Source organism: Melospiza georgiana, chromosome 6, assembly GCF_028018845.1.
Source record: "Melospiza georgiana isolate bMelGeo1 chromosome 6, bMelGeo1.pri, whole genome shotgun sequence".
In the NCBI taxonomy this organism is placed as follows: domain Eukaryota; kingdom Metazoa; phylum Chordata; class Aves; order Passeriformes; family Passerellidae; genus Melospiza; species Melospiza georgiana.
Genome location: NC_080435.1, coordinates 12,924,573 through 12,952,110, shown reverse-complemented (window position 1 = coordinate 12,952,110; position 27,538 = coordinate 12,924,573). Strand labels below are relative to the sequence as shown.

At 40.6% G+C, this 27,538-nt stretch overlaps 1 protein-coding gene across 5 annotated transcripts in view; it reads right to left on the bottom strand.

Moving 5' to 3' along the window:
• The window catches only part of LRRC56 (leucine rich repeat containing 56), a 59,190-nt gene extending 31,888 nt beyond the window's left edge, over positions 1–27,302 (bottom strand). The window contains exons 1-5 of one of the 5 annotated variants that reach the window (XM_058026384.1): positions 27,230–27,302; positions 25,527–25,665; positions 16,060–16,175; positions 7,365–7,452; positions 533–593 (exon numbers count right to left, since the gene is read on the bottom strand). In XM_058026384.1, coding sequence (XP_057882367.1) covers positions 533–593; positions 7,365–7,452; positions 16,060–16,175; positions 25,527–25,560 — 299 coding nt within the window. In that variant the 5' untranslated portion in view covers positions 25,561–25,665; positions 27,230–27,302. Of the gene's footprint in view, positions 1–532; positions 594–7,364; positions 7,453–16,059; positions 16,225–25,526; positions 25,669–27,229 lie in introns of those variants that run through there. The other 4 variants (XM_058026382.1, XM_058026383.1, XM_058026385.1 and 1 more) reach the window with 4 other exon arrangements.
• Positions 27,303–27,538: the final 236 nt, after the last annotated feature.

The following is a 27,538-nucleotide window of genomic DNA, read 5'->3' as shown; positions in this document are numbered from 1 at the left end:
CTCCCCCCAGCTGTCTGGGAGAAAACATGATGTTTTTATGCAGCTCAGCAAGCCAGGGACATGCAGGCTCCACAGCAGCTCTCATAAACCTGATTGCATTGACATCAGTAAAGCCAAAGTGATTTTCATCAGCTGAGGAACTGGTCTGACCTGTACAGAACAGGCTACTGTGCACAGTAAAAGCCCAAAGGCTGAAACACTGAAATCCAAGCACCTAGACATAGATAAGAGGGGAACTTTTAGCTCCTTTCAAATGTGCAACAAATTTCCACGGGCTTCAGCACAGCAGGAACTTCCCTGGTGGCAAACTAGGACTAATTCATTGGCACAACTTCAGCTCACTGATTTATTCCAGATCAGGTCCTCTCCTTAAACTTCTGTGGTAGTGGAGCATATATTCATGACCTAATCCATTATCACAGCATGGAGAAATGGAAGGAATGAAAGCAGCACAAATGAAGATTTCATCACTTAAATAAAATTGAGGGCTGTTATTCTTTATATTTACTTCACAGAGTCATTCATTTCTTACCTCACAGATACAAGCAAGCTATTGTTCAACTTCAGTTCTCTCAGATTAGGCAGATGCACACCTGTGGGAACAAAATAAAGAATCAATTTTTGGACCTGGGATTAGAGTAAAGGAAAATTATGACAATTACAAGTTGAAGCATCTAATTTTACAAGTATTTCTTAGCTGTTTCTAGCAGGCCTGTCTGGACTTCTTCTAAGAAAATCAATGAGATTATTTCACTCAAAAACTATTTCATTCTTTGCATTTTTGAAACATATATGTATTGTCTGCATGACTACCCAATTACAATTTTTGAACCCCTCACTGGAAACTCTGATATGGCACCTTGCCGGACAGACAAGAAAAGAAACTGGCTTGATGTGTGACTGTTTTCTTTGGTCTGATTCCCCATCCTGATTGACTTTTAACTGAGTGATAATCTGCAGAGCTAAGGGATACTTTAGAGTAGAGCATTTCATGACCTATTTAATGGCAAGTAGTGATGGACTTAATGGATACACAGCCAAGTAACACTTCTTCAAAATATAAATTTCAATCAAACAGCAACCACATAATGATCCATAGTCACAACATCATCTTTTACAGTTCACAGGTCCCACAAATGCTACATTTTGCAAAGCATTGCTTTCTTAATTTTCTAGATAGAACTGTTTACCATTGAATTGTACAAGTTTCATACCTATAAAACCCTCAGTATTCTTTTGTTATTAATTTAATTAATGTGCTTTGTTTTGTATCCCTGAGAGACATTTGCCTTTTTGATTCACTCTAATGGTACCTCTGAACCAAAATCATACACCAAATCCCTCCAAGCTGCAGAGTAACTTAGACACAAGCTCAAGTCTCAGAAACCATTTCTTACGGACAGTAGTAAATGTTTACCCATTCACACTAGCAGAGTTTACTCAAGGCTGGTGAGCATCCTCCACTATAACATGCAACCAATTAATATGTAGAAGAACACCAATTTTAGACAAATTGGACCATTGCTGAAACATTAAAATGTGTTCTCAGCAAATATTTTTATGAGTTCTCTGAGTAATCACAGTCTGGCAAGGGTGATTTACCAATGTCCAGAAGGACACCAGTCGAGTGCTTTGCAAAGGATAAAAAAAAAGAAAGGGGAGTGGGATCTCAAAACAAAGAAAGGAGGTCATGTTGTTCATTCCCCAAAGAGAACAAGAGCATTTATGTCAAAAACATTTTAATAAATCATGTTTTAATAGAAGCATTAGCTACATCTCATGTTATTTTGGAGTGATCATAATGCACATATTGATTTTCATGATGTACTGCAAGTATTTAAGTTCATGTCTTTTCCAAGTACTTTTGAAAATACAAAAAATTCAAAACACACTGTGCCATTTTCTAACCTTTTTTTCCAAGCATTTTCCACAATCCACAAAAACTAAGAACAAATTAGAACACAGAGTCCTCATCCTGCAGGATATGCTTTCTCACGTCAAACAAATTTTATATGTTTATATGTATATATGGTAACAAAATAATTTGGAGTCCTGGCAGAGAAAATATTAGGATCTCTGTTAATTACTCACAGCAGTCACACTAGCTACTGAGCAAAGACTCCCTCGGATGTAAATCATGGCCTAAGAAATTCCTCCCCCCCCAAGAAATATCTAGATTCTAAAAAATTTCTATCCTGTTTCTGACAAGGATGGAGAGATTAAATGTCATCCCCTGAAGAGTTAAAGGAAAAACCAAGAGGGTTGCAGTAGCCTCCCCAGTCCCAGCTCCAAACTGAGTAATGGTGCCATGGATTCAGTCAGAGATGTAAAAGGGTTACCAAGCAAAGACTGATGCAAAGCATTGCAAAGCAAAGGAGTTTTAAGGACTAGTGTTAAGCACAAGATTTGAATGAGGAGTCAAGAGAAATGGAGAGACTTGCTCAAGAAAAAGCTTTTCACTGAATGCACTTAGGGTTGGCTCAGGGAAGAAGCAACTATTAAAGGATCCAAAGAGGCTGAGTGACAGGCTGATAACATAATTTTCACATCTGGTTAGTTCATTATTGTAACTTGATCCTCCCTCTCAGATTTTCTTTTGCACTTTGGTGCAATCTATCCCTGGGAAGTTGTACAGTGTTACACTTTAATGTGTGGTTTATGAGCTTGAAATAGAAGCATTCAATGTGAGGTGGTGCAAAATTCTGCAGCGATATTTTGCAATGTATTCCTGCAAGTCTGCAGGTTCTTCCCTCCTCTAAGTTTTATATCAATATGTAATTGTTCTTTGGTGCTAAGAATTCATTGTTCCATTGATTTTGCTGGTTTTTAGAGTCCCAGATACTTATAAATAGATTAGAGGCCAGAAGTTTAAATTAGGAAGAGAAAATTGTAAAATGAAGGTGACAAGATACTTATCCCAATATAACAGTGTATTTCCAATTTTCTTAATTTTAACCCTCATGGCATCTTTCCTCAGAGCAAGGACACATGATACTAACATATAAAAATACTCTAAAATACAATAGTAATTATTTCTAATATTAATTTTAGAAGTACAAGCAGCAGATTCCTTATCCTTATTGCTTTCTTTGTGTAATTTTGATTTTTAAAAACAAGAATGGTCCACAGAAATGCTGATGATTGCAGGACAAGGGGAGAATTCAGGATGACGAGCAGCGTTATCTCATCTGTCTACGATTCCCTTTCACTAAAGACCGGTTTTGTTACATGGCTCTGAATTTACTAACCACCAACAATGTACTAGTGTTAATCTACTCTACCAGTGGAACAAAACTAAATGAAAGGGCAGAAAGAAATCAAAGTGCAAGTCAGGCGAATAAAAGTGATGGACACACACACTCAACAACAAAGCCTGAAGTGCTGCACTTCACAGGCAGGGTAGCAGTGTAGAGGTGCCTTGGTACTGCTGGTGACATTTAGAAAACTGAGTAGGAGCAAAGAGAAAGCAGCCCAAATGCTGGTTTTATGATATTCTACAAGTTGCAACACTTCTAACACTTGCTGTTTACATTATGAAGTATTCTTTAAGTAGCATCATATATCTTTGTTTTTCTATTGTTAACAAAAAATCATCGTGGCTTGACTTGCATCTTTTGGAACATGAACTAGTGAAAAACAAAAAAAGAAATTACTGACAAATGCTTGCATTGGCATCAGGCAACCATCATGCTTTGTTGATCCTACAACACAAAACAGGCATATCAAAACAGGCTGTACTCTTCTAGCAAGAGCAACCTGAGATGCAAATTAAAGAGTCTGTTTAGTTCACTTGAGCTGTGTTTGATCAAGCAAGATACATCACTTTGATGCTATTTCTACACAGGCATTTTCTTGCACATTTCTGGGATGAACTGGGCAGTACAACTGGAGGTGAGACCACAGCCCTTTCAGGCACACTCAAGGCAGCTGCAGTCGAGCTCCCTGTGATGGGGATCTCACAGAAAACACATCAGTGCAGGGCCTCACAAAAGCACACTGCCCCAGTGCATACTTGTGACTCCTGCAGACCCTGCCCAAGCCCTGCTGTGGGGCTTGTCCAAGCCTTGCTCAGCGAGTTTGTCAGCACCAGCTAAGCCAGGACCACCCTGGGCAGGAACACCCGTGCCAGACTCGCTCCTCCAGCCTCTGTGCTGCTCCCTGGCCATGCAAGCACCTGCTGCTGCCATGCTGGCTGCCAGCAAAGGTGTCCCAGCTCTGCACCCAGAGTGCCAACAAACAGCCCAAGAGGAAAGAGAGATGATGGCCCTGCATGAGAAATAGCACATGGCTACTTCTGAACCCTTGGCAGAGCTTTGCCTTGATAAAATGCCTGCAAGGGAAGTGGCAATCTCCAGACATGTAATCAACTTAGTCTGGTCACCAGCAGGCAACAATTCAATAAGAAGCAGCGAACAGCACTGTGGGTAACTTGATTTGGAGCTATTAAAATTACTTAGGAATAAGAGGACTATGTAGTGTCTTAAATGACTCTATCCCACCATTATTTTCAACAGGAATTTCTATGAGCTGGTCATAAATGCAATTCCATACCTGTCAGCAATCAAAACTGAAGGGATAAGCTAATGAAAAGGAAATAGTCCCTCTGAACATAAACTGAGGCCTACATGCAGCTGAGAAGCATAGAAATCAACCCCAAGATATGCAAAGCTGGATACAAGACTTGCCAGGACATTCAGGGTTTCATCTGTCACTCAGCAAGGTGCACTGAAAACAGCTAGAGAATTCAGCAATTACCCCAAGCCCTGCAAAGATTCAGATTTAAGCTCTGGCATGAAGCATTTCCTTTAAATTTTAAAACAGATTGCATGAGAATATTTCAATATTAGTCTTTTGATGTTTTAGTCCACACCTTGTCCCTAAGAAAAGTAACTCTTCCTCCCTATCATGTCATCCCACTTTGTAGAGCCAGACCTGACAAACTGGACAAGGCTAACAGGATAGTGCTTTAAAGTTTAGTCCATCCCAGAGTGGAATGGTCACAAGAAAAACATCAAGCAACAAGTTTTAAATCACTCTGGAAATCTTCAGGCCCTGAGTGTTTGTGTTACAGTCTGTAACACAGGCTGTGAACCTTGAAATGTTTCTCAAGTGAAAACTGTGGTGTAAATTTGGGATTTGAGTACTGCAAGGTTCCAGGTGACTCAGAGTTACGGGCAGTCTTGTAGCTTTTAACACTTTTACCTGGCCATTTAAGACCTTGCCTGGCCTATTTTATCTTTACACATAAAACTAGTCAAAACAATATTGTTTACTGGGTGTGGACTGATCATCCAAAAAATTTGCTGATCATAAAGATGGTCTTACCCCCTTCCACAACTAAGGAATACAGTGAGAGCAAGGTGAAGTCATTTAATATGTGTATAAAGAAAGCTTATTAGCCAGGTTTGAAATTCAAAAGAAACACCAATTTACAGAGTAGTCCAGGCTAGAGGGAACAGTTGTAGGTCTCAAGTCCAGCATCCTGCTCCGAGCCAGTTTGTCTGTGAGATCAGGGTGCTCAGGTCTTCATCCACTTGAAAACCTACCAGGACGGAGTCTCCAAACCTCTCTGGATACTCTTATTGCTTGACTATCCTAATAGAGGAAAAACTTTACATCCTGTCACACTAGAATGCTTGTCATTCCAGCTGGTCTGCTTCTTACCCTACTGTTCTTCTCAGGCTATTTCTCCAGACCCCTGTGACCACTGACCAGGTCAGCAGCACAACTCCAGGGGCAGGCAGCCAGCAGGGAGCAAGCAATGAGCCCGACTTCTTCAACAGCAGCGTTCACAGTGGAGGTGCAAACTGCTCTGCAAAACCCCTAAACATTTAGGCCCTATTCCATGTGCCTAAAAATCATCTGCCACGTGAAAAAGAAGGAAAGAAACTAAAGTAAACTTTCTGCCCTAGCCACCTGCTGACATTTGCAAAGAGATTTCCACAGGAAGAAAACTCAGAAATGCACCTTAAAAAAAAAAAACAACAAAACAACAGAAGGAAATTCAGAATGGTTTTGATGTTCTGTTATTCTCAAAAGCAGTGGGAACCTGCAGGTGCTGGTTTTTTATGGCCCTCAAGGGCCAGCTCTTGGTGTGAATAGTGGGAGATAAACAAGATGGAAATTATTTGCATCACGGACATAGTGTTCTGTATTTCATATTCTGTAAAGGTCGCAAAAGCCTAACCATGGGTAGGAGAAGGGATTTATTCCAGTAATGGAAAGGGAAGGAGAGAGTGATGAAGGTGAAACATTTTGCTAGCCTGTCACAGCTAATGCAAAATGGCATAGGAATGGGAGCACCACTTTTGAGCATAATAGAAATGGCATAATGAGATTTCCTTATCAACTGGATTAGTTGAAACATGATTGAATAGATTATGATCTCTGAAAGAAATGGATGTAACTTACCTTAAATTATCAAGTGCCTATGAGAAGGAGACTTATTCATGAAATAAATGGAATAACCAATACAAAGGGGCTATATATACAAAACAAAAGCCCCCTTCACTGTTCTTGCTCAACCATTCTTGACAAATATACATCAAAAGACCCATTAAAGCTAGTCAGCTGTTACATTAGTCATTTGCATATGAAAAATGATCTGCTTGTCTGAGAGCACCAGTACACAGTTTTGGGGACATGGCTCCTTTTCAGCACAGAAAATATTACCCTGCACTAATTATTTAGCTTCAATGTAGAAAAAGATGGACTTGGGTGTGGTAGGAATCCACATGACAGAAAATGATTGCTGGTGCTGGGAAAAAAAAGTAAGGCTTTATATTCTCAGTATTAACTCTGCTGCAGAGAGAATTCCTTTGGTACTTCTCACTTCCCTGGTTCAGTGATGATGACATAAAAACAAATGACAAGTGTTAGGGCTGCTTGGGGCTCATCAAAATGATGTATCTGCAGGACCTGCCTCCAGCTCATCTTCCAGCACAGCTCAGTGAGGCTGGGTGCAAAGACAAGCTGCTGGAAGCGTAAGTCACCTGATACCGCTGGCAATTCCTCAGTCACAGGGAAACCTCACAGTGGAGAGAAGCTGACCTTTGGCTCCTGTTTCACTAAAGACAAGAGTAAATGCTCATTTAGGGCCTAGCATATCATACAGGAAAAATTTGTCCAAACTAATTGGCTTTAGACAGAAGTCATGTCACTCATCCCATTGCCAGAATTTCCAGTGCTATTCAGAGCCTCACACAAGAAGATAGAGATCAAAGAGTGTGAGGTGTGAGGAAATCCTGTTTCAAGAACTCTTGAGAAGGACAGTACTTTTCACTGGCTATTGGTTAGTGAATCCCCAGTCAAGACACCATTAAGGAAAATTCAAGATGATGAGCAGAAAAGAAAGTGTTTCTTACCAAAGTTCCCCAAGCTGATCTCTCTGGTGTCTACTCGCATCTCTAGGGCCTTCACTTGCTGCAGATCATCTACCCCTGCCAAAATTTTCTGTAAAGATAAGCAGAAATATATGTGTACCCTCATGCAATAAACCAGAGGTCACAGCAGCAAAAGGGTCTAGAAAGATTTTCAAACAGTGTTTTGTCAACATGTATTTCAGGCCAACATGGCTAGATGTGCAACCACATTGAAATGAACACAGTATTCAAAGACCTTTTTTCCTTGTAGGCCCAAAATACTCTAGTCTCCCAAAACTCATCCATTGCTTAAAAAGTCAAGGCTCAGGGTTACATTCAAGCTGCAAACCAACAACAGACCTACATGCCAGCTAACTTTATTTAAACAGTATGTCCATGCTTAAAGATTTGCACAAGTCTTGCACTAATCCTCAGCAGATAGAAAGTGTTAACTTCAAACATCTCTTGTAATTCAACAGGTGCTGGTAGTAAAACTCAACAAAGCATACTGTTTACCTTTTGACCCAAAACAATAAAAAAGAAACATGATTTTAGCTCAAGCCACTCACTTTTCTGACAGAAGACTATACTAATTACAAGAATTATTAATTTCTTTGAAAGTATCTAGACAATGCAAATAGAGGCCTTCCAAATCCTTCATTATTTTTACAAAATTGTAATAATTGGATGAACCACTGCATTAAGCAAGAATATGTGTGTGCATGCCGACTCTTTTCTGATCTTTCTTAACATCCTAAAGTCTGTGTTGATAGATACACATGCCACATGTATAATTCATTTACATTTTGCCATGGCAGAGGTAAGCAGGAGGAACAAAACAAGCAGAAGCCATACACAGAGGAGAGAGGGACGCTCTAAGACTGCCAGTGAAAACCACAGCAAGGCTGTGAAATCCTAAGATGCCAGGCTGCAACTCCACAAGGAGCTGAAGCAATCTCACATTACCACTGCGCTCATCCCGTTTCTTCCTGCTATGATCCAATTTCTCTCTCCCCAGTTTCCCTCATTCAGGGAGCACATCCCACCACCTCCTTTGCATCAGCCTAGTTGCATGAATGTTTCAACAAAACAGACCAGAAGAACCAGAAGAAGATCCTTTCTTCCTCACGGTTTAGTGGTTCATGGAGGAGTCTGAAACAATCCTTGAAAAATGAGAAGCAAAGTTTATTTGTCATGTTAACTGCCTGAAATTGTTGATGCTATACACAGTGATAAAACTTATAAATTTTCACCTTTCTGTGTCAAAATAATTAGGATGTGTGGCTGAACGTGTCCACTTCAAAGAAATGTCTGGCCCTGGCATCAGATTCCTCTTCAATAATGCAACCAAGAGCAGAGGTTGAAAGTATTGTCACCAACCTTTAGGCCTTTACTTAAGGTGAAGGCAGAAAGTCATTCGTTAACCATCACATACAGGAGCCAAATTTTCTCATTATTAAAAATGACAACATTCTTCAGGTTCTTTTTAATAAGGGAGAACGTATTCATTAGAAGGGAATGTCTAGGATGACCTCTGCTTATGAGTTTTGGGAAGTAAATGCCACAAGAATATCCAGTTAATTTTGCAAGGAAAAAAATGGTGGTTTCAGCATTTCTGCTCATTAGGTAATATTTTTATTGTGCACAAGTGGCTGCATCTTCCACTTATGTTCCACATCCTCTTAAAAAGGACTAAAACCAGTCAGTGTAACTGAGATGGCAGTTCAAAAGGACATGGTTTCCAGAAAATGCTGAGCATTACCTCTTGAAAAGCTGCCCCCCTCTATAAAGTCTGGACTTGTAGTCCTAAGAAACAGAATTATCCAATATCTTCAACTGCCTTTGGACTATTTTTAAAACATTAGGTTTAAAATTTTTTTTAATCTTATTTTTAATATTTTAACAGTGATTTTAAACAGGCTGAACATAAGAAAGCTTCTAAGACTCTATCACCACATGCAGCCACCACAAAATGTGTTTTGCTCTTGCAAAGGCAGCAAACTTAACAGCTACAGACAGCTTTCTCTCTCCAAGTGAACACAAGATCCCTCATGGCAAGGCACATTCTGCAGTAACCCTTTTCAGCAGATGACACTGTCTGTCACATAGCACGAGATTATGTGTGAAACGAGAGCTAGCTGATGTCCTGGCATGAAACCATGCACTCGGATTGCTGGATGTGGATGCAAGCTCACTGTCATTAAAGGAAGAAGCTTCTGAAAAATACCTCCCTACTTGCCATCAAAATAATTTTAAGAGCCTACATCAGAACAGAAAGAAGTTTCAGAACAAGTAATAAGCTCAGGGTCACACACACTGTCAGTTGAGTAGCAAAAGGTCCTGATACCCCAAGGAGTCTTTGCTCCTTTTTTTGTCCTTTTCTCCTTTGCTGTCTGCAAGTTCCCTGCATGCTGTCCTTCCCCTGCTGTATTCCAGTCTCCCTTCACAGTTCTGCTCCCTGATCATTTTTTTTTCAATATCCAAGTATAAAACCTGCATGAATTTATATTCTCTACTTGTTCAGGGTTCCCTATTCCTTTTTTTTCATAACAGGGATTACCAGTGTCACTCCTTGCCCTCCTTCTCCTCTTCCTGATGCACTGTCTGTACCTTTCCCAGTGTCTGAGATGAGCTGCTCAGTGCACCCATATTTTGTACTGCAATAGGCAGAAGTGTGGTTCCAGTGTGGAAAGGGTTATTGGCTGTCAGCACCAGCTCTTTGAACTATAGATAGCTGTCCTGAACCGTGTGCTAACCAGATGACACAAATTCCATATATTCTCAGTGCCCACCTCCCTGTTCTGCATTTCCAAGAGTCTCTATGACAATCACTGTCCTTCATCTGCTGATGGTGAGGAGATGCTGGGACAGCTTGAAACCAATTTGCTGTGGGATGCACAAGAGAGTGTAGTACATGAAAGAAATGGGAAATGCTCTTGGGTGGAGGATATGAGCTCATTTAAAGGCACTGAGAACCCAGATGCTGACTTCAAGAGAGTCAGCAAGCAAAGGACAGAGCAGCAGTTCAAGAGGAGGATACGTGGGGAAGGGTTACTGTGGAAGACTGTTAGGACAGTGCTACTCTCCAGACACCACTCCTGGCATGTTGGTGCACCTGCCTGTGTGATACTTCTCATGTCACAGCTAAAATTCTGACACCAGGAAAGGGGACATTTAGGGAAGGACGTGGAAACATTTAATCAAAGATGAAACCTATTTAGCAGGATCTTCTTTCTATGCTGTTGTTTAATGTCAAAGCATGGGAACCTTCATCAAAACTTGAGAGAATGGATATTTTTGGATGAATTTTGCTGTAAGAGAAAAGAAGACAATCCCAACACACTGTAGGGGTCACCAGCTTGAACAGAGAGATGTTTGACATCATGTGGATAGAAGTGATGCTCAATGCTCTAGCTCTCTTCATTCCTAGGCCATTCCAGGTCTAGGACAGGCTCCTGCCCTAATTCAGAGGTGTCCCACTGTGATTTCAGGCAATGACTGCCTGGCCATAGCTTAATGGGCTGTTCTGACAGCCAGGGACAGAATGTCTCTGCCTGTGCCCCAGGAATGCTTACAGACATGAAGGTGCTGTACATCCAGGAGTTTCTTTAGCTGTTTCCAGCTGCTCAGCCTCCATGTAGAGCAAACAGAAAGGGACCAAGGATCTGTTCTAGACAAAGAGCGGGATATATGCACAGCTATTTTAGATCAAAAAGATGCCTTGAAAAAAACAATATAATTTTAAGCTGAGTGTTGGTATCCAGAGAGGACTCTGCTTGCCACCCATCTGCAACCCTGCAAGGTAGGTATCAGTTAGAAAGAGATGTTTTATGAAAAAAATCAAACATCAAAACCTTTCTGGCACATCATGCTCAAAAAGGTGTCCTGAAAGGTTGATCCTGAGCAGCAGTTTGACACTCCACTGTAAATTTGTTTATTTGAAAGGACACATTTCCATGGTAAAGCACTGCACAAGTATTTGAAGACACTTTGAATACAGGGTAAGTAAAACAAAGACGAATAAACCTCACTTTGCATTTTTTCACCTACTTCAAAATAGGTGAAAAATATTCTTCATATTTTTCATGAAGAATCTATTGGTAAATAATTTAGCCAGTATTTTAAGAAGCAAGTCCATGATGTTTCACAAACCATTCCCACCATGCAAAATGTCTGGCCACCTGAGGACTGTGTACTGGCTTGGAAAGCTTTTTTTCTGACTGACAAGAAAAGCCAGTAAGTATTCTGTAGAAAATTGCAAGTGAGAAACACTTCTGGGCTTGCAGAGCTTCCCAATTGGCAGAGCAGTCACCTGGGGATGCTGGGAAATCCAGTTCAAATCCCACTTGCAGCTATCTGTAAATTCCTTAATTGACAAATAATATCTGTTCAGTCAAAACTGGCACACACAACTGATGTCTTCTCTCTCCCCTGGATTTTTCACATACTCTAAGAAAAGTAGGCATGTTGCTGAAGAACAAGATGCATGCAGCTGTCAGAGAAATATTTCCAGCTGTGCATTTATTTCACTGATCCTGGTTAATTTGGCTAAGATAGGAATTCCAGAGTGGTGAGCTTGTTCTCTTTGAATACTACACCTGTATGCAAATTCTAAATTCATGTCCATTCATGTGTTTATTGCCTTTTTTTTGGTCAAAGTATAATCTCTCCTTCACAAAAAAAAAAAAAGAAGTTGCTGAAAGTATGAAAAAATATTTCTTCTAAGAAGAAAAATATTGACAAATTAATAAGCCTTAAGTGATACAATAAAAGGGAACAGAACTTCTCTGTGGCCCCAGATGAAAACTTCCCCTCAAAAGGGATAAATGCCGCAAACGCCCATAACTAAAATATTTAGCTGCATTTCTCTACTTTCAGCATATACATATAAATACACTCTTGTCTCAGCTCAGATGAAGAGATTCATCCATAATGAAGGATTTGGCAGATCCAAATTCAGTCAAATTCAGTTCCTTCCATTCCCTTACTCTACCTAATTTATCAAGATTCTGCACTTTCTTGATGACCAGTTATTTTCTTCAAATCCATTTATCTTACAGCTGTGAGGAAAACTTTCTGCAAAAGAAAAAAGGAAACAACTGAGCCAGTTCAGCAAGAATCCAATCTGTTGTTCCAGGACCCTCCAGCATTTTCTTTTTCCCATGAGGATGAGTGCATACCATATGAAATACACCCTAAGCTCCTGAGTAACAAAACTAAACACCACATCCGAACACGTGTTCCTAAGTTTGGAAAACACGATTAGTTGGAGCAGGATCAATAAAAAGCAAAATTAGAGAATACTTCCTTTCCTCTCTAAAGATCACACACAAACATGATTGGGTTTTATAATGTGACAATGTCTGGAAGATCATTTGACCTTGTAAAATGAGTTTCTTCTGAGAAGTGGAATGCTTTTAGTGGAAGTCAGGAAAAGATCCTTTGCAAACAGCAGGGAGAGGACGGGGGTTGATAGAACAAAATAAAAATGTGATTAAAGACAGGTGGCGCCCTTAATTTCAGTTTCTCCACATTTAATGAAAAACCTGTGTCACAGCCCTAACAGAGTTAAAAATTACTTGCCCATTGTTAGCCAGTTTTCAGAACAAAGTGAGAATTTGCTCACCCTGGTATTCTACAATATCTGACAACCACACATAAGGATGGGCAGAGCAGGGAAATATTAATAGGAAAATAACTAGGAAAATATAGAGCTGAAAATATTAATAACAAATAATAATAACAAATGGAAAAGCAAGAATGCCCATTCACACAGAGGAAGATTAAAGAGAACACCAGAAAATTGATATTGATATTAGTAGAAAGAATAAAAATGACATCTAATGATACCAACCCTTGCACCAAAAGCTTTTAACCTGTATTTTGGATGAAGGACATTCAAATATAAAAAAATGTTACACAACAGTGCAGCAAGAGAGCTGGCAGCAAGAAGCAACTAGAAGATGTGTTAACATAATGGAAGTATGGAATCATCCAGGATTTGAAGTGAACATTATGCTGAAACAAGACTACAGAAGACCACAAACTCTGTGGTGAATGAGCATAAAGTCTAAATGAAGGAATGCACAATGGAGAAGAAGAAAATGGGCACCGGTCCAATGGTTTTGTAGAAGTTGTCTTTTGTTCTACATGATCCAAGAAGGCAAGAAAGGAAAGGAAAAAAAAAATCAGTCTAAGCCAAATTTTCCTCTCTTTGGAGGAAAACAATGCAGCAAGTGGATAAAAGTGAAGGAACACAAGTGTCACAAGTTTTAGAGAGTTCTTAATAATGCAGATTGATAATGGTTTCACTACAAAACAAAGAGCCATCCCTCTGGAAAAAGGGCAAAATGACTCAAATGTGCAGGCAGAAATCAGGCTGCAGTTCAAGGTGCCAAATCTACACAGAATCTGCCCAATGAGACTTCACAGCTTCCCCAAACTCAAACCAAACTGGTGCAAGACAGACCATTGTGAGGACATGGAGCAAAGCTGAGCATGTGTCTCAGGAAAAAAACCTTCCTCAGGAACATCCATAAGGTGTCCAAAATTTGCCTACACAACACTGCACAAGTGTGGTCTGTGCACTTATTTGAATGTAAAACAATTTTACTTTAATGAGCCTGTATTTTAAAAGTCTATTAGTTTCCTTCTCAGAGCACTTCAATGGATACAATCAATAACTCCTAAAATATTCACATCAATAAAACAATCAAAAAGATACTACAGTTGTATTGATTTAAGCAAGACAACCTTTGCATGTGGGTCCTTAAAGAATTATGCATGTGAAAACTTGTTTTGTATTAAATGTTTGAACATTCTGAACATTTGCAAATCCAGAGGAAGTAAATTTATGGCAGCAGTGCATATGTTCAACATAAAGGTCAGAGAATAGATAGATGGGGTATGTTATTAAAACAAGCTATAAACACAGTAAATGTTTCCTTGACAATGTCATGTAGTTTTTCCTCTGAGCAGGAAGTATCCCAGCTATGCCAACACAAATGCTGGGTTCCAGGACAGGAAACAACTATGTCCAGAAAAATTAGCAGGACAATGTACTTCATTTAAAAGAATCTTTGAAATGAGATTCCTTACAAATGTTAAAACCCACAATCTCAAAAAAGGCAAAACTCAATTATTTAACTTCTTATCTGCATTTTTAAAAAAGTTACAGAGTAATAAACAGCAACTTCACGGGATTTAGGCAACGTTGCTTTACATACACTTTTCTGCTTACAGTTTGCTGTGAATTAAAAGCAGCAGAGATTCAGAAAGAGAACTTCATGCCAATGAAAGAACTTCCTAAGGGTTTCATTCAGAGTTGATTGAATCAGAGGGCAGCTGTTTTGGTTACTCTAATGGGCTTTGGTTTGTGCCCTAACAATACAGACTAATCTGAGAGGCTCCCATCAGATTTATACAGGCTGCTGTAGGCCACAAACACATTAGACTGGTCCAATTCTATGCCAGGTTTTAAAAAAAGATCAAGAAGTGGTCAGAGGTTCTCAGGAGCCCAAGGAAAGTGAATGGCACAGACCATAAAACCATGCAGCAATTTTTCTCCAGAATGCTTAAAATACCACTCTGCAAAAAGAGGTTTTTGCACCTTCAACCATTTTATAAACACTAAAAGACTTGTCTAATTAGGGAGCAATAGTTCTGCCTAATCTACAGCACATGGTCAGAATGGTTTCTGGAATGTGGCTGGGGAGTGGCTAGGGAGTGGTGTAAAGCCACAGCTGGAATATGCTCCTGTGGAAGCTCGTGTCTCCCCACTGGTGCAGTGGATACACAGGGGATTGTGGATGCTTGCAATCACCACCATGGCTGCTGGGAGCACCTGAACCACAGCCTTGGCAGCCCCATCTGTCTTTCACAAATGCTCCCCAGCAGGAGAGATTCTTCTGAAGGTCTGCAACACAGAAAGCCTCTCTCCCCAAGTTCTGCCCTCAACTCTCCCTTCCATTAGTGTGGAAAAGTGACATTATTTGGTCAGCTCTACACATCCCACAGGATTTCACCCTTAATTAGTCCTGAGCAAGTACAATCTAGTGTGCAACCAAGTAGTCTTTCACAAATATTTCACAAAGTGAATTCTTTCATGAAGATTTCAGCATGTGACTCTCTTTCAACAGGCTGCATAGCAAAATCATTTCCCCCAGTCTAAAAGGAACACGGCTTTCAAATACGCTTTGAAATTCCTCCCACTTTGACATGTATAGAAAGTATTTCTATAATTTGCAGAACATTTTAACTGACTTCTTAGCAGGATAGAGGATTTTACTAACTCAGAGGAAAAAAAGCTTGTGCTTTTAAAGTTACATTTCCAATCTTTAGAACAAGATTAATGTAAATTCTTTTTCTAATGCTAAGATTCAAGGTACTCCAGATGGCATTAATGAGATCTGTGTAGACCATAATTATGTTACCTGTACTTTTCTTCACGCTGCTTCAAGATTCCTAGCAATAAATACAGCCACAATCATGCTGGGATTACTTTTGATAGGAAACGAGGTGAAAGGAGGACAAACATTTGATATACTTTCATAAGACAGAAGCTACTTTACTCAGAAATCTAAATGTCAGAGAGGCAACAATCCACAATCAGTACAATAGCAGTTGGAAGGTTAATACAGCTCTGTATATGCCAGTTTGCCTCTTTCACTTCATTAAAAAGTTGGGCAAGTCTACTCACCAGTTTCCTGGGGGAAAGATGTTCATCCATAAGCAGCTCTCCATCATCTTTAATCAGCAGACTGGGATTTGGGTTGCTTTGCCAATTCAAATCAGTTTCCTGGTCTTCAGATGAGCCTGGATGAGAAACTCTGTCAGGATTCCACTTCAGGTCCATCTCAACATGCTTTGGACAAAAGGATAACAAGCAGTCGGATTTTTCTACCCATATTTATTATTTTCCTGTCAGCAAAATCTATTTTGACTAATCCTGCAAGACAGAAAATGCCTGTGGAGATACAGGTTTCTTTAATCAGCACAAACCCAAAGGTATGCATTACATAACATGTTCCTCCTTTTCTTCACCCTCAAGAGTTACCCAAGTCTCACACCCCATTCAGCTTTGAGTGTAAGCTTCCACAGCAAGTTATGTTTGCAGGTACACAAGAAGCTGAGCATGCCTAAAGCTCTGTACAAAGAAGAAAGCTAAGAACAAACAACTCAGGACACCTTTCCAGCCTCCTCACTACTCCACTCATCCTTCTGCAGTGTTAGTGAGCTTCCCATCCACACAGGCTGCATGCCTACCCGTTTCCTCTAGAGAAACACCCAGCAAAACTCTGCTGAACTCCAGAATGCAAGTGCCAGTACCGAGGTGCAACACCACCTCTCAAGCATTTTGAGTTCTGCCTGCAGGTAGCATGGACAAAACCTGGTTTTGCTGTCCTAAATCAAACATCTCAGCACTGTTACTGACTCTAGGTTAGGCAGGCAATGGCTACTGACTTCTAGTTCTAAAGGCAGTCTTGGAGAAAATAAATTAAAAATACAATTTAAATAAAATTATGTTTCCTTCAATTGAGGAATGAAATACAAAATTTGAAGATGAAACACTTCAGATGTGGTCATTCTTCAATTCCCAAAGATATCACTTTCACATAAATATTAACAATTAACTTTGAAATATGAGAGTAAGCATATGTACACCCGTTAGAGTAAAAAAGCAATCAGCTGTACCCAAATGGTACAAGCATTACTGTGATTTATACAGCTATTTACTACTACTTGGCAACAAGGAAGCATCACAGCTGGAAACACTGCTGTAACAACAAAAGACTAGACTGGAGAAAAGCTGTCTTGCTCTGCTGAAGGGACACCTGCAGTTTTGTTCTGTTCTCCACTGCGAAGCAACATTTATTCTTAGTGCTGGAAAAGTAATTAAATGATCAAGCTAATCATAACTGGCTGACAAAGCATCAGTGGTGGCCAAGACCTGAGAATTACCACTTTCCTTCCTCCTCAGACTAATAAACAGTTAAACAGAGGAGTAACTTCTGTTAGGACAAATAAGGGTTCTGACTGCTCAGCTGGTCATCTCTACTTGAGAGGACTGACTGGGTACAAGGTGAAAGAAATTTGGATCAAAAAGACTTCTTCTTTTGACTGCTGAAGTCCAGTCAAAATTCTTCATGTGCACCAGAAAAAAAAATTCAAAAGACTGTACTGACAGAAAAAAACAGCAGCTCTTACCCAAAAAAAACCAGCAATGAAAAACTGATGATAGACCAAACCTCACCCTGCAGAACCTACTACACTCTGAAGGGAGGAGCCAATCCCTCAGATTCCTAAGTGCTCCTTCTGTACATTTGTCAGGGCAGAAGAAGCCCACAGAAAGCAAACCCTACTTTTTCCAGGTCACTGCACCTACCTGGCAAGCACTCCTACAAGAGAAGCTGACTGCTCAAATGTGCTACACCTAAGCCACAGCAATATTCAATGCCTAAAAAACATGTTCAGGAACAAATTCTTCAGAGTCACAGAACTCCTTTCAATCTTTCTTACTGTCTTATAAAATAACAACCATAAAGTGAATTGAGTAGTGATATTTGCAGCTTCTAAAACCTCATTATGCCTATAGTAGTGTAAGGACAACTTCCATACTTCATCCAGTTAGAGGGAAAAGAGACCTCAAAAACACTGTATCCTGCATTTTAGAAGCAAAGTTACAATACGCAAACTTCTATTACCTGCTTCTTTTTCTAAAGAATTCTAGAATTTCTCAGATTTGTTTTCCTCTACTTTCTTTAGAACAGGTCAGTATGATTCAATCAGTATAGATTTGCAAGAGTCACCAGTTGTCCCAGAAAATTAAACCATCTTCTGTGATATGAAGACCTTCTGGTGTTGTCATTGTTTTCCCAAGAAGGAATTATTTTGGTCAATAACTGATTTGAAGTAGACTCTTCTTGTTACATACATTCTGGAATCCTTTGTCAGTTGCACAAGACTTTTGTTGGATTGTGTACAAGTACTGGTGGTTCTTTCTAATTCAAATGACGATTGTTATTATCCAGAGATAATCTTGTGCATTATCAGAGCCAAGTGGAGCAGTAGTCAGAGAACACTGATGTAATGTGTGAGTGCAAAATGAGATAACAGCAGGATTTTGTAGATGCAGGCTGCAAAGAGTTAACACACTTACATCAAACAAATTACTGTTCTCTCTCTGTTGGGCCATCACCATCACATTTCAGAACATCCTCAAATCTTTGAAACATGTTGATACAGCATTTACTTTAGGCTTGACAAGAAGGAGATCAATTTGTGGCTTAATATCTGAAGTAATACTTTGTTTTATACTTCCTGCTATTGATCTGCTCTTGTAATTATTGTAACATTGGATTAGTGAGGAGAAAAGTATTTTCATTACAAATTGTTCAGGATCAAGTTGAATTATTGTCAGCAAGCAAAACTATTTTTTTTTCTATCACTTCAAAGCTTTCTCCAGAGACTAAAGAATCTCTTTCTGAACATGGATCAAAATAACATGTTCAAAATGAGATTGTAGAAAAATTAAGAGTGCAGAAATCCTAGTGGTGAGGTGCCAATATTTAATAAATCGCACGAACCTCTGAAATCTCCAGCACGGTGTAGGACATTTGTCCTTCTAGAGACACAGGACACACTGCTTGTTTTCATCAGGTCCATCTGATGAACCTACAGCTCTGCCAAACACACAGGACAAGCCAGCACTGCCCCAGATGAGTGTTAGCCTCAGTGGGACAGTTCACAGGGACTGCAAAGCCTTCTGCTGTCACTAAAGAGCCACGAACCTGAGGATTTCCTTCACGAACAAGGTGGTTGCACTGGATGCATGTTGGATCCATGTGCTATCCATGTGCTGAACAGAACCATTCCCACAGTGCTTTGAGGGCCACACAAGGATGGAAGCTAACTGCACCTAGCACAAACCTGCAGTGAATCCAGCGGGACAGCACAGCAGTACTGGTAAGCACATGAGTGTGTCAGGGGAAGAGAAAATGGCTGGAAAATAATGGGGCTTTATACTGCATGTGAACACTGAGAGGAATAAAAGACAGAAAGAAATCAATAAATTAGTTATTGCAGGATTTGTATCAAAAGTCTTAACTTGACAGGCTCATACTTGTGTGGATAACTAGAAGCAAACAGTCATTGAGTGCAGGAGAAATCAATGACCAGAGCAGTGAGATGGAAGATTTTGAATTCTACAAAGAGTTAATCTGCCAACCTCCTCCAAAGCTGCCACTCTCCTTACCCAAGTGAGCGTGTGTAATCATGGCAAGTTATTCAATTCACAGACATGTTGTGACAGTTCATTAAAAACTGCAGGACACTTTCAACATATATAAATACTAGTAATGAAAACCATTATTAAAATTAAATGATCCTTGGAACAACATGTTATTTAAAATCCCCTCAGAATACTGTAATTTGCTAGGAAGAAATTGGCAGAGAATAGTTATTTGATGTTCCTAGGGTCTGACAATCTGGTAAGACTCCAAGATTTTATTTTCCTGCTACAAGATTTATCGAAGAGTCAGAGACAGGATGGTGTATTCTTCATTAAATATATATTAATACTCATTTCAAATTCAGCAATTGCCAGAAATGTTTGACTCAATATTAATTACAGCTTCTTAAGACTGGGAAAGAACCTCTGAACTGTGTGACTAGGCATGTTAATTTCTAATGGAGCCTTCATGACATTACCTAAACAGTTTATCCAAGCAATTAAGTTACCTTTTGAAAACAAAACAACCCCCCCAAACAATGGTCATTAATCAAAATTCACTCTAGGAAAGGCATATACCTCTATATATTTACATCCCATACAAAAAGGAATCTCTACTGCCTCAGACCAGCTTCTCATCCAGCATCCTCTCCTACTCTGTGGCGACTCATGCCTTCACTGGACACAAAGTGTGCCATTTCAGTGGGGGCACTGCAGTCTCTGGACTCTTATCTACAATTTTTGGTCACCGGCCAAAACATTCTCTAGCAAAAAAGCTCATTTGAGAACCATTGTGCTATCTATCCTTTCATGACAGGAAGCTTGCACTGCAGACTTCCATTTCTCTTGTCTTGCATAATATAATTTTTGTCTGTTTAATTCAGAACCACAAATTACAGTAGTGCCCATACTGTTACCAGTGACACAGAATGAAAACAAAGAATTCTGTATTTACTACGGATTTGACAAAACGTTTGGTTTACAAGTCTCAAGAGAACTATGAGCTCCCTTTCTAAGTGTAATTTTGCACAAGTGCACTGCAGATAACCTCTTCTGGAAAATAACTGTTTGGGCAGCTGGAATTTACTATGATGTCATCAGGAAACTACTGTTACAATAATCCACCCATAATGGCAAAAACAGTTCCTGCAACATTCATGTAATATAAAGCATCCTGCAACACATCACTATTTTAGCAGGTGCAGCTTCTAAAAAGCTGAAAAATAAGACATCAGTCCTGTTATTAATATGACTTTGTGTGTGTGTGTGTGTGTGTGTGTATGACGAAAAAATCTGATTTAAATCTTCTGGTTTTGTTAAGCAGAACTAGGTAATGCCTACTTCAGTAATGCTACTTTAATACCAAGGGATCATGCAAAGAGCACTCATAAAGATTCCCCTTCTGTGTCCCACTAAAGAAAAAAAGTTTTTAAGGGAAAGCTGAAATATTAAGATAACAATATTCCATTTAATGTAATTAAAAATTCACTGACTTTAATGACACTGAATGACTCGAATGCTTACGATGATATTTTTGTGTAACTGGTTCAGTCAATTTGAGGCCTTGCTTCAAGCATCCAAATGTGCATATAAAGCAAGTGTACTGATTTATCTCATTTGTTTACCTTCCTTATTTATGATTTTAAACCTATAAGAGTGTTCTGACAGTACTTTGCTATTAAATAAAAATCCTGCTCTACAATTAACACAACCATGGCAGGTAAGCCTTGGGATCTATGTCCCACAGACTCCTCAGGGAGAGCTCTTGGGAGCTTTGTGGACATTGTAACACCCCTATGCATGGAGCTGAGTTCAAACTGTGCTGTCACTCCAAGTAGCAGGGATCCCAGAGAAGAAAATGCATGCTACAACCCAGACACAGTTGAGATAAAAGATGTCCAATATTCTTTAAAAACATAAGTAATAATAAAAAAACAATGCCTTTAAATGTCACCAAGTTCTCCTTTACATATCTACAGATTCCATGTAGATATATAAAATAATTTCATCATTACAATTGCATATATAATACTTTTCCCCTGAGATCCTGCTGAGCAGGGTGATGAGAAATGTTTTATCATGTGAGCTGGCAATGCCCCCATATTACATAATTCTGGAGCTAGATTGCCAAATGTTTAAGGAAACTTCCCTGTATGACCATCCAGGAGCCACTCTGACATTCACATTCCAACCACCCCAGACTTTCACTGCTGGGACCAAAGTCTCTTCAGAGTGGGTGACTCCAGTGACCCCAGGGTGTCCCTCCTGGTCCCTGCACACTCACACAGTCAGGCAGGGTTTCCTCACTGGCTCAGCCCTGGGTTTCCCATGGGAGAGTCTCAGATGTCTGGAACCCTAAAGCTATTTAATTGTGGTGCAGTAACACAGAAACAGCTCGAGCTGGCACACGTGCCTTCTGCTGTGCAAAGCCCTGTGTCCCCCACCCAGGGCACAAACCTGCAGCTCCCATGCAGCTGCACACCCAGCCTCCTGCTCTCAGTGTACTCCTCAACAAAACATCCTCATAGCAGGATATAAAAGCAAACCACTCTCTTTTATATCTTCTATTACATTTCAAAGAAAAGATAAACTGAAGTCTAATCAATTGGTTTTAGTTTTTAGAGTCCTGTGGTGGAAGGTGGTCTGTAGTAATTTCTGGATGGCTACAAATGTTCGTAGATTCTCTCTGTACTGCAAGTCTCCAGAGAGTGGCCATGGATGAAGATGGATTATCTAAATCCTTAGATACTGCAAGATGCTACAGATTGAGGGGTTTTTTCACCTATAGGTGAACTTCCTGCTGTAAGAAACCATCTCAAGACACTCTTCTGTTTTCTGTCCCCACAATGAGCCCTAGAAAAGCAAACCAGAGAGCAGGATGTGGGGATAGCTGGTAAACAACAAGGGTTATGAAAAACAGAGCTCCAAGGTACCAATGCTTTCACTCTCAGAAGGTTGCCAAATGCACTTAAATTGTTTCAGTGGAACAGATAACAGTAAGTCCTTCACCATTTTATCAAAGTAGCCAGGGATCAGGAAACCAAATTTGACCCTTCATGACCACAAGCTTTTATCTAACAGTGTCCAGACATTAAATAAGGGAGCAATGAGGGTGGTCTAGTTAAAATCCTCTTTATCTTATGAAAAAGTCCTATCATGGATAGCTAATGACAAGATACACAGGAGTCAACATATCTGTGCTTGTCAAACCCACAGATCCTGCCTTAAATGTAGATGTCACTGGAAGATGTATTTACTTTCCTTGCACTTAAAAGACATAATAAGCAATTACTTAAAAATTCAGATGCTAGGCATGTTTTTAAACACACTAAAAAAGGACATAAGCAAAGCAAGGTTTTGCAGAATCAGTACCTTTTCAAGATGAACAAATATATTCTAACCCATGGACTCAGTACAAGCAACAGTACAAAGCTACAGAGAAGAAAAATTCTATGGTTCTGGTCTTCATGGCAATTTTAAGTATCCACCATTTATAAGAATTTCCAGATTCCAGCTGAGAAAAGGACAATAAAATGGACCTTTTTCCCCCCCAGCTACTACTGCAATGCTTTTATGAGCCTTTTGAAACACAAACTTCTGCGCAGGATGAAAACGCAACATATATGGCATTTCTGAGTTTCAACATACTCTGGTTGTCCTCAAACAATTTTCAGTCAATTTTGTTTGGTAATTAAGCTATTTAAAGCAAGAGATTCCTTCCTGGCCTGCAAAGCTGTTGAAGAGTGACTGGGAAGTTTCTGATTTCCAGTGTGTTGCTCACATGAGACAGATTGCATAAAAAGAGATAGATGCTAGATGAACTTGTAGAGAAACACTGAACAGTGGCTGATGCCACTCTTAGCAGAGCTTGTTTAGTAACAGACATTACCAAAATGTTAGCAAGGGCAGAAGACTCACAGTGAAAAGGAACCATGAGAAGTCAGTTTGGGCTACAGATGAGGTGGCATTATAACTGTCCTGCTGGGCCAAGGCAACTACTGTAGTCAGAAACAGATCCTTTACAAACACTATCAGAAGCAGAGATAGTCCAAAGTGCTCCTTTCCCTGGCATGCTGCTGTAATTTCTGGCAATCAGTAAATTCCCAGTCCAAAAGGTGAGTAGTGTTCAATGGCTGGGGAGGTGTATGGGGAACAATTATTTGTCATGTTTCAGGGCATGACAAATTGCCATCCAATGACTAAAGAAGATACAGAAATTTCATCAGGAAGCAGTTTTAAAAACTGAGAAAGTGTATTTTTGCATTGTATTTATTTAAATTGTGGAAGACAGGCATAGGTTGCTTGGAGGCAAAATTAGAAATTGGGTCAACAGCAGTTAAAACTATGGAGGACATCCAACTGTCCATGCCATTCATTAAATTATAGCTTTCTTTTGCATCACCTCCTTTCATTTCCCCTTCTCTCCAAAGCATTTAATGGAAAGAATTTCAGTTCTGCCATTTACCCTCCAGGATGATCAGCTTTGCACATAAAATTCAAGATATGGCCATAAAGACAGTACATGAACCTCCACTGTTTTGAACCCCTATTCTCAGCATTTTTAACACTGTCTGTTTGACCAGCTGCAAGATTCTATTTTCAGATAACAAACACAATAGCTAAATGCTCTTTCCCGAGTATCAATAATTTACTTAAGCCCCTTCATTCTAAATATGTTTCTTTCCCCCACTTCGAACTTGGCTGGGTACTCCATTAAAATAAAGCAAAACCATGCCAAATCACCACATAGGAACTTTGAAAAAAAAAAAAAAAAGGAAACCAAGGTAGGTTTAGAACTCCATTCTAAATACTAATACTAATTTAAAACAAAAGATGTAAAATATGCAAGATAAACAGCCAGCTTGCAATACTTTGAATATTGCTTCCAGATGTGAGAAGCTGTAGTCAAAGAAAGGTGTGCTCTCTGGTTTTTTTAAATATCAGATAATGTTTCTGTGAACTAGATAGAGCCCACAATCTTTTCCCCTTAATACAGACACATTAGTACTTATTGCATCTGCCATGGCAAATCTGGTCTTCTGATTTGTATTATAGCAAGTAATTGTGACCCTACTGATATAAAATAGGTTTTACTTCCAATTTTTTTTCAAGCCCACATGTGACTCCATAGAAGGTATAAAAACACTAAGCATTAGAATAGTAAATGAAAATCATGCAGATATCTCTAAATAATTTCTGTGAAAAGCTCATTAATTTTCCTATTTTAAAAAGTAACCTCTTTAAAGGTCCTAGCAAATAAATATTAATCCATTCCCATTAGTGACAAATGTAGCAATCCCAAATTTGTGATATGTTACATAATGTTACTGTTTTGCAGGACTTTTATACTACTTCAAACACTAAGGATAAATGTGATTTCTTTAACTGTGTCCCCTAAGGAACTTCAGTTAGAAAAGCACCTGCATCGTCATCATCAATAATATCATTCCAGTCCAATGCTAAACTCACATCTGGTTTCACATGGAATCTGCATCCTGCTTTATATGGGATCAGGTCCCCTGAATTGTGGAAGAACAGGCTGATGGCATCCCAGGCCCTGGGCAGAGCCTGTTCTTTTACTGACAGCAGTGTACAACCAACAAACTGAGCTGCCCACAGGAAGGTGTACCCATCTATCAATCCCTTGAGAGGTCAGACCTACAGGAGCATTGTCATTCTCAGCGTTAAAGCCAAAAGAGAGACCACAAAGTCCAGAAAAAAAAATCACCACAACAAAAAGACCTCCACAACAAAACCTGTTAATGCCAGCAACTCTGAGATCAGACATGCCTGAACACTGTACATTTAATCCACAATTTTAGGCAAGTCAAAACCAGACAAAATAACATGAAGAAAAGTAATACCATTAAATGGGAGAGTAATTTTAAAAGGTTCTGAAACATTTTCAGTAATTTGTACATTTTAAATTACTTTACCTTTTCTTCCAATGCCACTGCTGTTCTGCATCATTTCCCATTCCTCTCCTACAGAGATTTTAATTTAGTAGTCACAGCTGTTTATCTTCATTTATCTTGACTGACAGGTGCTCATAGTGTTATTTAATTGTACCATGTCCTGCTAAAACAATAGTGAGAACACAATCTTCAAGACAACAAAAAACAAAACTACAAAACAAACCCAAGAGAGTTTGAGCACTTAGCAATTAATAAAGAGAAGTACTTTATTCACTGTAGCAGCAGAAGTCCATGCTCAATAGGGCTTAAAAGTTGAAGAGGACACGAAGCAGTAGAGCCTAGAAGAGCTTAATGAAAGCATAACTCATTAGAGTTCCCAAAGAGACCATGAGAAGGTGAAGGACTTGATAGAGAAGGATCTACATAGTTGGGGAAAAAGAAGCTTTTTACTGATCAAAAGGAACACTGATTTTCTGGCAGGAGTAAGTTGATTCTGTGTTAGAGAAAACATTGCCATTGGGGTAGCATGGGATAAAAGTTTAATGTCAATATTTAGCATACTTTCGCTGTATCAGTTGTCAGAAAATATTGCCATGTAAAAGCAGTCAAAATGGAAAATAATAGGTGAGCAGGAACATTTCTATCAGGAATCAATAGCTATATGAGACAGGTGCAGAGCCAGGAGAGCACAGGCCTCACAGACAAGACAAAGGGAGAGCTGAATGCGTCCAATTAACTAATTACTGACTGCTAAAAACTATGAGGGGCAAAGAAAGTTTCTTGCTAACAGAAATAATTTTCCATACCACAGAGGAGTCATGAGCAGGGCAGGGACCATACCTGAGCCCTTTCTGTAAGAAGCTGAAGGAACTTTAAAGCCGTAACTTTGGCACTGGCAAGGCTCTTCAGCCCTTCAAGCGCAGCTGAGGGGGCACCATGGAGGAGCACACCCTCTCAGTGTGAAACACCGGGGGATATTTCTACAACTTACACCTGCCCAGGATTGTTTATTCATTAACTTCGTTCTCCTCAGAGCTCCACCAAAACACAAAATTTAAACACGCTGTTCCATCTACCAGAACATAAACAGAGACTTTCAGTCTCAGACCTCAGGTGCTTTTCACCTGCACATAGGCTGGATTGCCACAGTGATGCACATGCCTTGGTGGGGTTTTCAAACTCTGGGAAGCATTGGAGGCGTCCCGCCCCGGGCCGTGTGTCCCGCTCAGGGCAGTGTGTCCCACTCAGGGCAGTGTGTCCCACTCCAGCCTGCGTGTCCCACCCCGGGCTGTGTGTCCCGCTCAGGGCAGTGTGTCCCACTCCAGCCTGCGCGTCCCGCCCCGGGCAGTGTGTCCCACTCAGGGCAGTGTGTCCCACTCCAGCCTGCGTGTCCCACTCAGGGCAGTGTGTCCCACTCAGGGCAGTGTGTCCCACTCCAGCCTGCGTGTCCCACCCCGGGCTGTGTGTCCCACCCCGGGCCGTGTGTCCCACTCCAGCCTGCGTGTCCCACCCTGGGCAGTGTGTCCCGCCCTGGGCAGCGTGTCCCACTCAGGGCAGTGTGTCCCACACGGACACCGTGGCCTCCACAACGGCCTTTTCCCAACGCCCCTTAACCGCGGTGCACAAGCCCTGGGAAAGGAGGGGAAGCCAGCCCCAGGCTCACACCCCCACACGCACAGACCCCTCCGGGCTCCCACCCTCTCTCCCCACAGGCCGGTTCCTACCTGCCGGCCGTGCCGGGGCCGCGGGGAGAACGGGAGAGCAGCGGGGAGGGAGCGACAGCGGCCGCCCGTCGCCCGGCAACGCCGCGGCACCGGCACCTGGAGCGGCCCCCGGGCCCGCCCATCCATCCGTCCGTCCGTCCCTCAGTCCATCCATCCTCCCTTCGCAGCGGCCCCGCCCGCTGCCCGCGCCGGGAGGAGGAGGAGGAGGAGGAGGAGAGCCTGAGAGCCTCCCGAGGCAGGAAGGGTTCAGGGCTGGGAGCAGCAGAGCAGCGCGCTTGCAGTGGGAAAAGCGGCGAGGCAAACAGCGGG